This window comes from Malaclemys terrapin, chromosome 18 (assembly GCF_027887155.1).
Source record: "Malaclemys terrapin pileata isolate rMalTer1 chromosome 18, rMalTer1.hap1, whole genome shotgun sequence".
NCBI classification, from domain to species: Eukaryota; Metazoa; Chordata; order Testudines; family Emydidae; genus Malaclemys; species Malaclemys terrapin.
The window spans coordinates 18,968,927-18,986,544 of NC_071522.1; the positions used below are offsets into that span (position 1 = coordinate 18,968,927).

The window sequence follows — 17,618 nt, forward strand, 5'->3', positions numbered from 1 at the left end:
TCGGGTCCAGATGTGCTCCTGAGAAGATGAGTGACTCCCCCAGGTGGCAGGCCATGGGTGTGGATTGGTATCACTCTGTGATGGGTTGGATCACAGAAACCCCCTTAGGAACTGCCAAATGATGTGCTAAGACTACTTCTGCCCCTGCTTTCCCTGCCAGCTTGGGACTCCAGCACCCTGTCTTGCTGAGCCAGACACGTCCATCTGCTCCAACGCAGACCCAGGGTCTGAATTACTTGCCCCGAAGCTGCAGACTTAACTGAAAGCAGCTTACAGAAGTGTTCTTGTCTTTAACACTCAGGTACCCATCTCCCAATGGGGTCTAAACCCAAATAAATCTGTTTTACCCTGTATAGAGCTTGTACAGGGTAAACTCATAAATTGTTCGCCCTCTATAACACTGATAGAGAGATATGCACAGTTGTTTGCCCCTCCCCTGGTATTAACACATGTGAGTTAATTAATAAGTAAAAAGTGATTTTATTAAATACAGAAAGTAGGATTTAAGTGGTTCCAAGTAGTAACAGACAGACCAAAGTGAATTACCAAGCAGAATAAAACAAAACATGCAAATCTAAGCCTAATACAGTAATACAACTGAGTACAGATAAAATCTCACGCTGAAAGATGTTTCAATAAGTCTTTCACAGACTGGACGCCTTCCTAGACTGGGCACAATCCTTTCCCCTGGTACTGCCCTTGTTCCAGCTCAGGTGGTAGCTAGGGGATTCCTCATGATGGCTCTCCCTTTTCTCTGTTCCATCCACTTATATATTTTTTGCATAAGGCGGGAATCCTTTGTCCCTCTGGGTGCCCCCCCTTCTCAATGGAAAAGCACCAGGTCAAAGATGGATCCCAGTTCAGGTGACATGATCACATGTCACTGTCAGACTTCATTGCCCACTTGCCAGCACACGTGTATACAGGAAGACTCACAGGTAAAACAGAGCCACCTGCAGTCAATTGTCCTGGTTAATGGGAGTCATCAAGATTCCAAACCACTATTAATTGCCCACACTTTGCATCATTACAATAGGCCCTCAGAGTTATATTTCATATTTCTAGTTTCAGATACAAGAGTGGAACATTTATACAAATAGGATGATCACACTCAGTAGATTAGAAGCTTTGTAATGATGCCTTACAAAGAGACCTTTTGCATAAAGCATATTCCAGTTACATTAGCATATTTTCATAAAAGCATAGAAAGTGCAACGTCACACACTCCACCTCCAGAATCAGCAATAGCAGAGGCTGGTTATGGCAGCAGACTCCTTTAACTTATTCCAGCACTGAAGCAAAGGCAAAGGCTGGCTTTTTATGCCTTTGCAGCTGTGCCTGTTTTAACCGATCGGGGGGGGGGTTCCCTTGTTGCTTGGATGAGACCCTCCCTGCTCCTGTCGTCGTGCACTGACTCCATCTGTAAAAGATGCCGTCTCCCGAAATAATCCCTGCTCCTGAGGCAAGAAAGGAACAGCATTGCAGGAGGACTTGACCAAAACAAGGTGCTCATCTCCATGCACTTCTCCCTCTGGGCAGAGGATGAGAGAACAAACGTGTGACAGGTGCGTGGCTGTGTTACTGAAAGCACTACTGGAAGGCACTCGTGTGACAGTGTAAAAACTTAGAATAGACTAGAACTCTGAGTGGATGGAATTTCCTGTTTCCTCGTTCACTGTGTGGCTCCGGAGGCAGGTTGTGCATAGCTGGCTCTGTACGTATACCCTAACTTTGACTTATCCCTCTGAACTCCCAGCAGTAATTTTGTGATTTTTTCCCCCCCCCCCATATGGTTGGTGGTGTCTGCCTAGCCCTGCTGCATCTGTCTGGGACGCTGTCTGCTTCCGAACGATACACTTGGATAGTGTGCTGATAAGAGACGTCTAAGGAAAAACTTTGCACCACAGGAAGTGGTGTTGGTGATTCCGTAGACGATGCTCTTCCTTCTGAGTCCGTACTTGTCTCTGTCCCAGTCATGATGCTGAGAGAACCATCTGTCATTGTGAAATGGTAGCACTCTTCTTTTAAAAGACCAAACTGTTGATCATTGGGTCCTAGCCAAATCTGTATTTGGTATTTACATTTTGCTTACCAAAAAAGTCTCTCTTGTAGCTTCAATTGGACAGGGTACTCTTCTCTTTCTGCCCTAAAGGGAGGTGTTGTAGTTTGCTGTTAAATGGTGGATATGTTCTGCTCCAGAGGTGGATGCATTTCAGTAGTGAGTGAGATCATCATGGTGCAGATGATATATACAAGGCCTGGTTTTCAATTGTAGGCCTCTAATTTAAGGCATCCAGTTCCTCATTTTGGGTGTTCATATTGGTACTTTAGCTGTGAAAATGCTGATGTGAGCACCAGATGTGAAACGGGATGTGCTAACTAAGATACCGATGTTCTAGAACCTGATTCCCACTGCCCCACCACCCTGTAAAGCCCTGTGGGATCCTTGGAAATCATAGCCATTACTCAGTGGTCTTAAGACATGGAACATGTTAGGGCTAGCATCTGAAGTGACGTGATCATAGAGGCAGAAATAAGGTTGCACTAACCATAGTTTTGCATGCTTTCTAGACCTGGTGGAATGTTGTGACAGCAGCTGTTTAAAATGTTACATACCATCAATTGTCCTTGGTTTTTCTTGTGGATTCCCTTGGCCATGGGTAGTTCTGCAGTGGTGTGTGTGTTTGTATTTGGAATTCCTTATCTGAACTGTCATTAACCTTCTCTTTGATTTGCCTTTGCAGTTTGCTGGTAGGTGGAATGGGACAGTCATGAATGGTGATGCCCTTTGCCAAGAGTCTTCCTCCCAGCTTCCCGACTGGAGGGAATTCTGTGAGCTCCACGCCCAGGCTGCCGCGGTGGACTTTGCTCAGAAGTTCTGCCAGTTCCTGAAGGAGAACCCCCATTACGATACCCCGGGGGCTGAAACCTCCTTCTCCCATCACTTTGCTGCCAATTTCTTGGACATCTTCAGCTTGGAGGTCAGTAGGGTGTTTGTGTCCGACTCCCCAACCAAGTACAACATAGTGCCCTTTGTGGGGCTACAGAACTGCCACATGCCTTACGGCCGAGACATCCTCCAGAGGAAAGAGGAGACCTCCACAGAATCCCTGGACAGCATGGACAACCCCGTGAACTCCAGCCGATATCTGAGCCAGTCCCAGCAGGCTCAGGCCCATAAAGTTTCTTCCTACGGTCACTCTCGGAGTTCAGAGGACGTCTCTGTCCATGCTACTTCCAAGCCGAAATTCAAGAAAGGCTTCTCCTTGAGGAATATGAGCCTGTGCGTGGTGGATGGCATGAAGGAGATGTGGCACAGGAAGTCCTCTCCGGAGCCAGGCGTGGAGGCCACGCAGGGTGGCCGGAGGTCAGAGAGAGAGCACTGTCCCTCTGTGAACAAGGAACACAATGACATGAGGGAGAGATGGACTCACAAGCTACGGCTGTCAAAAGTCCAGTCTTCCAAGGTGGAACTGGTGGATATTCAGAGGGAGGGCACCCTCCGCTACATGGTGGCGGACGACACGAACTGCGTGGGTAGCTCTCAGTGGCAGAAATGTCGGCTGATGCTCAGGAAGGCTGTGAAGATGGAGGGAGAGAGGTTCCTGCTGGAGTTTTATGTGCCTCCAAAGGTAGGTCTTGTAGGTTCTTCATGGTTGAGCTTCCTATCTATATTGACTTGCTTGGCCGCAGGCTGCAGAGTTTATAGATGTGACGTTCCTCGCCCCGAGAGGCCATAGATCCCGGCTGACATGTCTTCGAGCTGCGCTTCATCAGAGCTCCAGACAGCCGAGGCAGTTTTACAGCTCTCTGATGGGCTGGTGTGCTGCTGCCCAATGATGGGTATTGCTCCTCTATTGTTTCAGATTGTCTATTTTAATCCTCCACCTCCTGGTCTTAATCCACTCTATGGGATGAAGCATAATTCAGTGTTTTTGCTTATTTTGTCTGTGCCAAGCTCTCCACCAAGTTTCTGACAAACAATGTTACTGTCTGCTCAGACTTCCTGATGCCCAGTGCTCCTAGTTCGTTATCTATCTTATAGGTCTTTGAGCTGGATTTGAATAGGGTTTGGAGTTTTTTTTACCACCACCAGTGTGCCTCACCTCAGAACTGGAAGATCCACCTCCTAGGGGTGAAAGAGGAATTTAGTATCCCTAATCATAGAACTGGAAGGGACCTTGAGAGGTCATCTAGTCCAGTCCCCTGCACTCCAGGCAGGACTAAGTATTATCTAGACTGTCCCTGACAGGTGTTTGTCTAACCTGCTCTTAAAAATCTCCAATGATGGAGACTCCACAACCTCCCTAGGCAATTTATTCCAGTGCTTCACCACTCTGACAGTTAGGAAGTTTTTCCTAATGTCAGTCCATTCAGTCACTGGCCTCTCAGTTAAGACTGAAAGCAAAGGGGCCAATTGAGGCAGGCACAGCTACTGAGGCTGTCAACGAGCCTTTTATGATAGTGACGCTTCCCAAATCCATCACTAAGGAAGGATGGCCTAGTAGTTAGGGTTCTAGCCTCGGAGTTGGGTGACCTGGCCCCAATTCCCTGCTCTGTCACCAACTTCCTTACCAGTTCCCCTCCCCAAGCCGTCCAGTCCCTCAGGGACTCAAATGGTTCATGTTTGAGTGCTACTTTGTCTGGATTTTAGGGACAAGGTCTGATTTCAAATAGCAAGAAGCACTGAAGGCATCCATCTGCACCCGCCTAGCGACCCTGTCTTGGGATTCATGTAATACACACGATTTGTACCCCAATCACACACGCTCAGAGCTTGGCTTTCGTTTTCCCTCATGTAGACGGGGATCAAACTGGTAATCTCGTTAGAGGGGTGGAACATGACTCCGTAACATGGATCGGTTCCTGTCTACATGGGGGAAAAGCAAGCGGAGTTATTCCTGGTTGGCCAGGGTGCTATCCTGCGCGTAATACGATGCAGTATTTTTTTTTCTGGTGGTGATGAGCCCGGACCCATCATCTTGTGCTGTTGTGATTGCCGCCATCTTGGCTGACACTAGTGATTGAGCCAGGGATGGCCAGAGCTAAAAGCAGGAGCTGTTATCGCTTGAGCTAAAGAGCCACTGCTACAAGTTGCGGTGTAACAGCCTCGGATCCTCTGTGGATCAGGCACCGAGAGGGCCCTGTAACTTGCACTCTTATAGGTTAGGAACAAAGCGTGGGTGACTCTCTCTAGCTTTCTATCCCCTTGCTATTTCTTCTGTTCTGTCAGCCATTTGGGCAGTCTGTGATGAGTCAGCCAGGCGTTTGGGTGAACTCGGATCCCGGTGTTTACCTGGCAGGAGACTGAAGCCAGGAGCTCTCCCAATACACCAGTGAACTTCTCTCTAGTAGCTGTTAACCTGCAACGTACAGGAACCGCCTCTAACCTTTCATTTCTGCCGGGGAAACGTTTGGAGCCTAGGCTGAGTCTCCATATCTCCCTGCCCGTTAGCTGCGAGGCTAACGAGGCTCTGTCAGGTGCTGCACTGATCGTTCACCAACTGGATGTCAGGGATGTAAAAACAGCTTGGGATGAGCCTGACCAGTCCTGAGTTCTCTCGGCCCATTAGCATTGTTACTCATGCTTCAGACGTGCACAGTACAGAGCCTGGACTAGCCCTGCCCACCCCTTTCCTGCCCTCAGGATGGTACATTCCCCCTAGAGATGGGCTAAATTGTGAACCTCAATTCCTGACCCTTTTTTAATTTAATCAGAATTGAACCTCTGCTCGTGCATTGGGGGGGGAGGGATAGCTCAGTGGTTTGAGCATTGGCCTGCTAAACCCAGGGTTGTGAGTTCAATCCTTGAGGGGGCCACTTGGGGATCTGGGGCAAAATCAGTACTTGGTCCTGCTAGTGAAGGCAGGGGGATGGACTCAATGACCTTTCAAGGTCCCTTCCAGTTCTAGGAGATAGGATATCTCCATTAATTTCTATTTCTAATTTCAGGTAGGAAGGCAACTTGTGAACCCCACACCCATGTTTTTGACAGGTTCAGATTCTCTGTACCGCTAGGTAACTGTAACAGGGGATAAAGAACTCCAGCCATGCCCCCTTTCCTGCCCTCAGGATGGTACATTCCCCCTAGAGATGGGCTAAATTGTGAACCTCAATTCCTGACCCTTTTTTAATTTAATCAGAATTGAACCTCTGCTCGTGCATAGGAAATAGCATTGAGACCATTGTGAGGGAGTGAAAAGAGGGGTGTAGAATTGAGTAGCTGTTTCAGCCTTTTCTGTAGCTTCTCCACTGTGATCCTTTGCGGTATACTCAGACATCTTTATCTGAGAAATGTGGTGGCTTAGATTGAATGGAACCTAGACCAAACCTTCCCTAGTTTTGCCTAATTGAGTCCAGCTTCCTTGGCCAATTGACAGTGACATCATCCTGACGAGAGAGAGCGTTTCAGCACATGGCCAGTAGCTGCCTTGGCCACTGGAGACTTGTAAGGGTGCCACAGGTCAGGCAGGTAGTGATATGTCAGTAGGTGGCACTCTTTCCTCCCTCACCCCTGAATCAATACCCCAGTACAGCTTTAAGAGACTGCTGCTGGAGGCGCTCTCTTTCAGGTGAGAAGCAGAGCCAAGATACTAAATACTTTTGATTACTAAAGGTCCCAGGGCACTTTGCCGCAATAATTATGCTGCCTCCAATGTCCTAGGCAAATCCAACTTTCTATTCTGCTTACCTAAACTGTAGGGGAGTTTTCAACTGGAAATTGAAGTTATTCACTTCTTTTCCAAAAGTGTTCCTGTGCACTGTTAAACAGCTGCCGTGTTTCATCCCAGCACTGGCCGCATTCAGAGGTGGAGGAAATGGTTCTTGTGTATAGTTTGTGGAGCAGTGAGTAAGTCTGTAAAGTGCTGTCGCATCCTGTGGGATGAATGGAGCTAAAGAAATGTAAGGTGATTATCATCTTTCAACACACACACACACACACACACACACACACACACACACACACACACACACACACACACACACACACACACACACACACACACACACACACTAACATTTCAACGAAAGACTTCAGTGTCCTCTGCCAGGAGCATTCTAGCCCATATAGTAAATATTGTTCCTGTTTCCTCTTTCGTAACACACCTTCCCAAATCTTCTCAGTTACTTACCTTCCTGAACATTTATTTATTTATCTATTTCTTCCCTGCACTCTTTTCCTTCCATAGGGTCCTAAAGAAAGCTTCAGAAAAAAGAGCCAACTGCTATAGATTCATTATGCAATTTAATATCTACCTACCTGCATGTCCCTCTTTACCATCAAGTATCTGAGCATCTCCCAAACGTGGCAGAGAATTATTATCCCAACTTTAGAGTTGGGGACACGGAGAGACTGAATGATCCCCATTATGGAATGGAGCCATATGGTCCCCATCATTACAGTAGCTGGGTCCCTCACTGTCTTTAATGTGTGTACCCTCACAGCACCCCTGTAAGGCAGGGAAGTGCAATTATCCTCCATTGTACAGATGGGAAACTGAGGCATGGGAGAGGCTAAGTGACCTGCCCAAGGTCACACAAGGAGACCATGGAAGAGCAGGGAATTGACCTTGGGTTGCTCAAGTCTCAGGCTAGTGCCACGGCTGCTGGACCATCCTTCCTGCTGAGATTAAAAATAATTATGCACTGTTCTTACCTGTGGAGACACATTAATTTTACTTGGCGTGCACTTTGCACTTTTTTCTCTTCAAAGCACTGTAGAAACATTAACTAATGCTTCCAAGTAGATACCTTTTGCAGATGAGGTAGTTATCACTAATTAAATCGGAGGTTATTAAACATAGATCATTTACTTTTGTGCCATTTATGTTGTTGTTTTTTGTATTTCATTCATCTTCCCCAGTGGAACTGAAGTAATCACGTTCACTAGTCATTTCACAGTTTGGGCCTCCTATACTAAGTCCCTGATCAAAAGCCTATCCGAGTCCGTGGAAATCTCCCATTGATCTGAAATGGACTTCAAATCAGGTCCTTACTCTTGTTGTACTTGGGCTTACAACTTGGCAGAGGAATGTTTGCATTCAATAAAAATTGTGTGTGTGTGTGATGAGAGAGAGAGAGAAATATATACCCTTTCGGAAGATATTTGAGTCAAATATAAACTGTTTCTCACAGTGTATTAACCTGAAATTGAGATGGAGGAAAAACACCCATGTACATACCAGATCAGAACACGTGAAAAATCCATTAGGGTGAAACCATTTATAGTGTCTGAATTCTGGGTGTCATCAAACAAGTGAAATATCTGGTTTCCATTCACTGACTTCTAACCTTTCTAATGTCCCCTAGAGAACTGGAGACCGAGTGAGAGGGTTGGTTTGTTTATTTATTTAATTAATTTTAACTGCATTACCTTCCTCCCCGCCCGCTTCCCAGCTCCCTGCCCCAGAGTCTCTTTCCACACTAGCCGTTAGGGCATGAAAGATGCGCAGCTGGCACTGGCTCATCTGGGAGCAGTGCTTGTGAGTCTATGCGCAGATTGATACGGCCATAGGTTTAACCGGAGCCGTAACTGTTGTTAAGCAATATTATAGCTGGTAATCGGTATTTTTTCAGGTTTGTTTTTATCTCCCTTTTAAAAGAATCAGTGTTAAAAGGACACTCTTTTAAGTGCTTTTTATGAAAACAGTCTTGTCTTCTATTGTTATCGTTACAACCTCCTGAAATCTTTCGCTGAAATTTCTTTCCCTAATGATAGCTATCTTCTTCATTTGGCAAATGTTCCTGTACTTCCACTCACAACTCCACCCTTTGAGAGGCACTGATGCATTAACCTCGCTTTCTTGTACGTTTGTGGGAAGAGAACTTACATTTTTGCTCCTGAGCGTGCACAAGAACACATTACTTTGTTTTTGTGTGGGTCCTACAAAAATAGGGGCGAATTGGGTGTTCATTTAAAAAAGAAAGAAAAAGAAAAACCCCTCTCTAGTAGATGTTATACTTTCTAACAAAGTTAGGTGTGTATATATTTTCCCAAAGCAACAGTGATTGAAAACATGAAGGGAAATTAAATGTGGTGCTTGAAGTACCTGGCAGCAGCCCATCTTACCCTTTGGTGTTATACTAGCAGTTTTGATGGTGATTCAAAGTACAAAAACCTCCCTTGCCTGCCCCCATTTATTCCTGTGATGAGTCTCTGAGCAAGCCCTAAAACCACCGCCCAAGCGCAGGGCCTGAGCCTGCAAGCGCTTAAGCAGGGAGTAACTTTACTTACCTGGGGAGTCCCATTGACTTCTGTGGGACTTGTCACATGTGCCAGTGTTTTGCAGGGCTGGGAACTCAGTGAAGACTCCCTCTGTTGGCTCTTTTGGTTGCCGTCCCTGAGAAGAGTCAGAGCAAGTTTTCCTTCTACCCCTCAGAGCTGGTGTCATATTTTCTTCCCTTTAAACAGCTGCTTCCTCTTTTCTGATCCACCTCTGGTTAAAAATAAATAATAATTAAAAAACAAACAGCCCAGCAGCTTCTGCAAATTCATTGCTTCAGACCAAGCATTAGAGGAGCCACTGTGCTGCCTCAGTGGTCCTTGGCTCTGTGGACACTCCGCACTTCTAAAGATCAGGGCCCTTCATTCATTTTGAGTCTTGCAGTGAAAGTAATGTGGTCAGAAACTCCCAGGCCCAGGCAAATGAAATCTTAGGGGAAGGGAAAGGCAGCTCTTGGTTCCTGTTTCACAGCAACACTGATTTACAAAATGAGAACAGAACCCTGTATTAATAGGCTGTGGCATTATGCACTTCATGACCCTGTTTCTATTATTGAAGGGTCTGGAGGCACGTGGGATAACTCATCGGTTTGCTGATGATTACGTTGCCTTCCTATTCCTTCTCTAGATGCTTGCTTTGAATTCAAGTGCACGGCTTCAGGGAGGATTAGCCAGTCTGTCCGTCTAGTTAAGAGAAACTCTCGCTTCCAAATCCCTAACTGTGATAATTCTAGGGGGGCCAGTTTACTAGAAATCTGGGGATTGTTGCTCAGATGTGCTACTTGACAAGCTTTTACTAATAATCATGTTGCATTTGTATAGCACCTTTCATTCCGAAGCGTTGTATACATTTAGGGCCCAATCCTGCAAACACTTGCTACCAGTTATAATGTTTACTAGTGGCATGCATCCATTGGTTTCATGGGAGTAAGTACTACACTCAGTAGCAAGTGTTTGCAGTCAGACGTGAGGCCCATTCCAGTACCACTGCGGGACTGGGAGCTTTGAAATCGACTTCAATGGAAGCAGGACTGAATTGTCTTCAGCATGCAGCACTGCGGAAATTCAGCCACCTCTAGGGTGGAGGGCAACAACCAACCATTATACACCTGTGAGGGGAAGGTAAATATTTAGGAGATGGAGGTAACGGAGGCACAGTCTAGTCCCTTGTTCAAGGCCAGACAGCGCATCACTGGGAGAGCTGGGAACAGAACGCAGGAGTCCTGACCGTATTGTCTACTCCCTCTCCCTATTAAAAAGGAGACGCCACAAATCTGGAGCTGAGATACACAGCAGCTTATTATTTATCTTGCCCTTAAGGGTGCAAAGTGCTTAGCATGCATCGGGTTGTATGTCTGTTACCAGGACTGCAGTGGTGCATAGAGACCATCCCATTGCCCAGAGAGAGCAGCATTTATGCCTCTGAAATTGCTTGTTCTTGCCTATTGGGCAAGACAGGAGGGTGAGGATAGGAGAAGATTCACTTTGAAAGTGTCTTTCAATGCTTAGTAAAGAGCCTTCATCATGGAGATCGTTACAGACATGGGAAACTCTTCTCTGTCCACTGAAACACAGCTACTTCTGGGGTGGAACACGTGAGCTGCCCAGCAGTACACTGGGCCGTAGTACTGTACCACAGGAGACAGAGGAGAAATGCAGTGTAGGGGGCTGGAATAAGCAAGACCAGCAAAAGTGCAGCTTTGGCCATGTAAGTTTGGCCACAGCAGGAGTGCTTTGCCAGCATAGTATTCCAGTACAGCTACATGCAAAGCACTCCTGCTGTAGAGCCGGTGCAAATTTTTATCCCCACTCTACAGGTAAGGACACAGAGGCACGGAGAGATTAGAGATTTGGGGCTGGGACTGTGCTACCTTTTGTGTTTGCATAGACCCCAGCACATCTGGTGTATCCACTCATGTACAGCTTCAATTGCTAATCACTCTCTCCCCCACTTGGACAAACGGGCCTTGCTGAGGTTTGTAAACCCATCTCTAGAGTCTGCTGCCGGCATGGGTGTGAGGAAAGATGTGGCTGTGTCTACATTAAAGAATTTTAGCAGCAGATTCCCACTGGTGCTGCTGTCAGTTCAGCTCTTCCAGGGGGTACCCTGGGGCTGGAGCCTCTTGTTGGGGTGAATCATGGGAACTCAGTTGACTGCAGTGGAGCTATGTCAGTTTACAGCTGTGGAGGATCTCAACCCTAGTGCAGACGAGGCTCTGGCACATTGTGTTGAAAAACTGGAAGCTACCAGAGCTGCATCCCCACTAAAACTCTTACTGATGCATCTGAGCCGGTGGCAACCCCAGTGGGAAATTTTTTGTCAAAATTCCCAAAGCAGATGTGTCTTCACTTACCTATTGAAATGCCTCTCTCTCTTCTAGATAAACTGTCACATCCCCCGTCCAGCTGCCCTTTCCAGGCTCTGACTCCCCTTGCCTTTTGTGCCGGCTAAATATTTCCTTGATCAGATAGCATTATTTCTTCCCAGCACATCTTAATAAAGAGAGAGAGAGATTAAAAAAACAGAGAGACATTAATGTAGTCAGCAGAACTGGAATGTCAGCAGGCGCTGAAATAAGCAAGCGGGTTGGCAGTGAAATACGCTAACTCTCCTATCTTCCACCGGGGCGTCTCTTGGCTTAATTAAAAGATCTTGGAGTTATCAGGCGCATGAGGGAAATCAAATTTTTTTTTTAATAACTGCACAGACTGGGGCGGGAGCTTGCCTTGCTGTGAGCTGGGCTGTATCGTCCATTGGGAGAACTTCTATTATACAGGCCCTGTTCATTCCTTTTATTTCTTCCAGGCTTCCAAACCTAAGGTCAGCATCCCGCTCTCCGCCATCATTGAGGTCCGGACGACCATGCCTTTGGAGATGCCGGACAAAGACAACACCTTTGTGCTGAAGGTAAGGTTGCTTGGCTACCCTGGATGCCTTGAGACTGTACTGAACCCACCAAAGCTCTGGGCTTCTCTTCCCCGCTCCCCAGCAGCCAGTGACTGCACAGATCCTCTTCCCTGCCGAAGGCTGGCACCAATCAGCTGTGCACCACGCCACTGCCAGCTGTTTGCCTGAAGATCCTCTGGTGCTTTAATCTACCCCTGAACGTAGCGTACACGTATAATATTAACATTCAACTGCCCTGTTGCATTTGTCTTGCCGTTCCTCCTCCATGGCCATCTTTATGGAGTGTGGAAGGGGCAGATGAACTGATAACAGTGCTGGACTATGGAGACTCTTAAGGTACGTCTACACAGCACACTAACCCCTTGCCTGTGGGGCTTGGGTCCACACCTGCGTGTTCACGCTTCATTGTAAACCTGGGTTTACGTTGGCTGGACCCGAGTCATCCAGCCGTGCTAACGCTTCCATGCTACACCGTGCAGACCTTCTGACTTGGGTCTGCGGCTTGAGCTGTGTCCACACTGCAAAATGGCAGGGCTTGGACCAGAATCACAGCAGGACTCTGGCTCTGACCCCCTCCCTGCCCTCCCTACCCCTCCCCACTACCAGGATCAGAGGACCTGGGCGCTGAGTGCTTGCTGACCCAAGTCAGACTGATTTGTGTGTAGACAGAAGCAGGCCTTGGGCTCACACCTGAGTCAGAATCCAGGCTTAGTGTGCAGTGTAGACATACCCTTAAACACAGTGGCCCCAAGCAGTCATTAGTGATGTCTGTCCCTGAGGCAAACCCTGCCTCCGCTGTGCCAACCCAGGGCTTGGTAGCTTTCTCCAGCACTGCGTGGGAGCTAACTGGTGGCATTACTTAGCGAGTGCAGTGAGGTCATGAGGCTTGGTTCACGGGTGTTTTTCAATGGAAGGTACTCCAGAGAGACAAGGTGGTGATGGTGCTGAATCTCTGTCCCGAGGGCCCAGGCTCCGAATCAGGGCCAAATTCCATCTGTTTGGCCGGGGGAGGTCTGGTGCGCTGCCAGACTCTGTAGGGCTGTCCTAAAATTACTATAACAATGGCATGTATGTGTGATACTCTCTCTGGCTTCTAGAGCAAGTCTGCTCAGTTTACAAGGAAACTGATGCATTTTCCCTATGCACATCTCCTCCCCCGGGATCTGCCAGTTAAGCTGGGATCTTTCTGCCCTATCTGAAAGTTCCCAGGCACGGTAACAATAGCTGTTTCTAGCAACCAAGATTCGGTGGCTGGAATCTGGGTAACAATTCTGTTGCTGATGCATGGGGGAGGGATAGCTCAGTGGTTTGAGCATTGGTCTGCTAAACCCAGGGTTGAGTTGAATCCTTGAGGGGGCCATTTTGGGAACTGGGGTAAAAATCTGTCTGGGGATTGGCCCTGCTTTGAGCAGGGGGTTGGACTAGATACCTCCTGAGGTCCCTTCCAACCCTGATATTCTATGAATCGGAATAGAATCCTGCTTACTCTGAGCTGTGAGGATTTTGCAGAGCTAAGAAAATTAATATTTTACAGTGAAGCCTGAAGATTGGAGACTAAATACGCAACCGATCTGTCTTGGTGCCATTTTTGCACAGTTACTTTTCTGTGTTGGACTACACCTTACAATTCCCCAACAATTAACTAAGTGCTCCCCTTGTATCGGCTCCTATACTTCTCTCCCCGTGCTAGCTGATAGGTGCACTTGGGTGATCATGTAGGGTTTTCCATTCTTTTAGCTTCCTATAGGCGAACAGCAATTCCTTGCTCCCTGTCTTAATCAGCAGTAAAACTCTGCAGATGGAGACTTGGCAGCCCTGAATTTTACTCCTGGCTCTGGCACTGTGACCTTGGGCAAGTTAATTCTCCTCTGATTTGTTTCCCCTTCCACCTTTTGTCTGCCTTGTCTGTAATCTCTTCAGGGGAACTGTCTCTCCCCATGTGTTTGGATGGTGCCTGGAACAATGGGGCCTCTAGACAAATAGAACACAAAGACTATCTGCTTTGTCCTCTCCCTCTTAGGGGCTGCATTTGGTCTTTGGTTGCCTTCTGGGCACCTCTCCATATAGAGAGATTACAGAAGAGGCTCTCCCCTTTTTAAAAAAGGATTTGTTAGGTAGACAGCCCTGTTTGGCTGGCAAAGGGTGGATTCGTCCACACTCAGAGACAGTCATGCTTCCTCTGTTAGGGAGCTGCGCCCTGGTATGTAAATGCGGCTGTTCTAGGCCACTAGAGTGTAGTGATGGTTTTATCAATAAGGGGCTGGCAGATGCTGTTTGATCTGTGGGAGCCTCCCTGGCATTGGAAGCTGTACAGCCCCTAGGGATGAGGAATCACACATAGCAGACGGGAGAGCAGATAGTAAAAGTCTGTCGCTCGCTCGCTTGCTCTAGAGACTCCAGAGAAGCGTTTCCCATAAAATACAATTAATTAGCTTGCTATCCTGTAGAGCATGCTGGTGGCAGCTGCTGCTAACAAACTCCCCCTACAAATGGGGATTTCATCCCACTGGGTCTAAGCAGAAGGGGTGGAAAATGTCCGTGCTGCCCGCTGAGCTGGGAGGCGGCTCCCGCAGCCGGAGCTGAGCTCTGCCTTTTTGCTGCTGAGTTTCATTCCCCGCCATCCAGGTTCCCCCCCCCACTCTCTCTCCAGCCCCCAAACCCCAGAGCTCCTAGAATCTGGCTCAGTGCATGAACTCGCTCGTCCTGGGCTGCCGCGCGAAAGCACGCACTGAATGCTGAGTTAAAATTACATATTTTTTTTTCAAAAGAGAGTGCTTCGCTCTGACTAATGCGGCTGCCACTTCACATCAGCTGCTCTCTATGGGATGTTTGTGTTAATGGACTATCGCTCCCCATTGAGCCTGATCAGAAACGCTTACGGCTACAGCCAGGAGGTTAGCATGCATACGTGAGTGAAAATCGCCTTAGGTTTTCAGTGCACCAGCATCCGTTCCAGGGCTGGGCAAGCACTACGTGTTTGTGAGCATCCAGAGATCCAGCTGCCTGTCTGAACTCTCCAAACGACACATGTCCCCAGAATTGGGAGACGACGGTTACAAGATCAGGCGCTCTCAGGATATCTTGGTCCCTTTGTTTTTGGTCCCAGTTCAAACCCACATGCTGGTGCAGCTTTGGTCTAGTCGTGGGTTGAGGCTGGAGACAGTGTTCTGCTCCCTTCTCTGCCCTGGGTGTATGGTAGAACCTGAGACGAGTTGTTTCCTTTCCTTGTGCCTTTGTCGTTTAAAAGGAGGACACTGATGCTCCCTCTCCTGGCAAAGCAATTGGGGATCAGGGGCATGAGAAGCTAGAGCAATGCAATGTCTTATTACTGTTGGCACTGACTGAGCCAGAACCCAACCTAAGCTCCCAGTGGGATGCCAGGAGGCACTGTGCTGCCACAAGCACTGAGGGTGACGCAGTAGGGGGTGCTCATCTCTGAATCAACGTCCACCCTAACCCGTATTTCCTGGCTGCTGTCTTAAATTCATTTCCATCAGAGCTACAGAAATGAGAAACTGGGGTATTAGGAGAGAGTCCAAGCACATGAGCAAAGCGGGCCCCAATCCTGGCTCCTTGTCTGGCATCAGGACCAGCTTGGTGACCTCTTGGCTGTGGCGTTTCATTTATTAGGGAAGTGCCAGTTGCAGCTCCATAGTTTGAAGACTGAGTTGAGTTTTGCACTTAATGTAGAATACTGATGAATATATTGGCATGCCGCTGACCACTAAATGACTCCCTGGAAAGTCCAAGAGCCAGAACCTTCTCCCACTTTACATTCTGCTGTCTTCCCACAAGCCTCTTAGCGAGTGTGGGGAAAGCATGTGGGGAATTCAGCTGGACCCAGATGATGCACATGTGCAAAGATGTCTTTTGGGAAGAGGTGCACAGGTGCCGAACTAGGGGTGCCGGCTTGAAGTGATTTCCATTATATACACTTAATGTAGAATACTGATGAAAATACTGTTTGCATGCAGAATTTTACTCTAGATCTTGCCTTCCTTGCAGCAAATCATACTGGGCTAATGTGATATTTGAACAGCCTTGCTGGAGAAAGGAACATTCACTTATGGTCCAGTGCCGGCCTCCTCTGACTTCCACTAGCCCTTGTGCTTGCATCTGAGTTTATTAGACACCTGATGTGCTCATCACTTCCATTACGAAAGCCAAGAACACCCCGTCCCCATCCCATTGCTGCTTAAATCACTCCTCTTCTGCATTGTTTGCCTAAAGCATATTTTCAAAGGAAGAGTTCAGAGGCCAGTTTGCCTGTGTGGATGAGCCTGTTTAAAGATCTCACAATCATAAACGTCAAGGGGAAAACTGCCTGTAGTAGGGTCTCGCTTTGTCTTTACCATAGTTTGATTAAAAGCCTGGCACTTCACTTCCCGCTGCCTACCAGGCCTTTAGGAAAGCGCTTTGAATTGACTAGATGCCCCGTGGCACACAGAGGTTGCCATGGAAATGGTTCTTTCCCTTGGATGGCGGTTCCTCGACTAGTCGAACTTATGCAAACTTCACCCGCACTCCTTTTCAATGAGGACAAAGGGACTTTGTGAGGCACAAAACTTCGTATTTGGTGTTCTGCTACGGGAGGAGAGAGGGGGTGTTCCTCACACTTTCTCTTTCCAGAGTGAGCAAGGCAGGTGAGGGTGAGGTGGAATCGTGTCCTGGGATAGTAGCTGGATTAATGTGCCTTCTTTCCTCTCCTACATTTTCCCAATAATTCCCTAACAATAACGGCTCTCCCCTTTGCTTCAGTCCCAGTTTCCCCTAGGGGTTTATTTGGTCTGTTAGTTTCAAAGCCCATAACTGCTTGTTGAGATCCTGCTCTCTGTCTCCTCAGGGAAGGGAAGTGTTTAAAAGGTCTGCTGACTTTTTAGGAATTGGCGTGGCACTGACCACTACATAACTGCCTAGAAAGTCCCAGAGCCAGAACCTTCTCCCCCTTTACACACTGCTATCTTCCCACAAACCTCTTCTGCCTTAAGAATTAGCGAGTGTGGGGAAAGCGTGTGGTGAATTCAGCGGGACCCAGATGATGCACTGCAAAGATGTATTTTGGGAAGAGGTGCATAGATGCCAGAACTATGGGTGCCGGGGGTGCTGCCGCACCCCCTGGCTTGAAAGGGGTTTCCATTATATGCAGGGTTTACAGTTTGGTTCAATGGCTCTCAGCACCCCCACTCTACAAATTATTCCAGCCCCCCTGAAGAAGTGTGGAAGTGACTGATGTAGGGGTTGGACGCCCAGCAAGGATAAGGGACCTATTACCTCTGCTGGCTATTGGAGCTCTCCTCAGGTGGAGGAGGTCTGTAGTTTTTGAGTCAAAGCAGCAGGCTTCCGCTCTCAGCTGCCCACGTGCATTTGATGTATGGAGGAATTGTGTCGGCTGTATGCAGCGGTGGGTTTATGATGGAGGGAAGAGGAAATGCACATATTTGTGAATGGAAAACCTTCCTCTCTACTTCAGAGGACCTCCCTTGTAAA

At 47.7% G+C, this 17,618-nt stretch overlaps 1 protein-coding gene across 1 annotated transcript in view; it reads left to right on the plus strand.

The window, feature by feature from the left end:
• The first annotated feature begins 499 nt into the window (after window positions 1–499).
• The window catches only part of SH2B2 (SH2B adaptor protein 2), a 37,519-nt gene continuing 20,400 nt past the window's right edge, over window positions 500–17,618 (plus strand). The window contains exons 1-2 of the mRNA XM_054008656.1: window positions 500–3,632; window positions 12,030–12,131. Of these exons, the coding sequence (XP_053864631.1) occupies window positions 2,772–3,632; window positions 12,030–12,131 (963 nt within the window). The 5' untranslated portion in view covers window positions 500–2,771. The remainder of the gene's footprint in view (window positions 3,633–12,029; window positions 12,132–17,618) is intronic.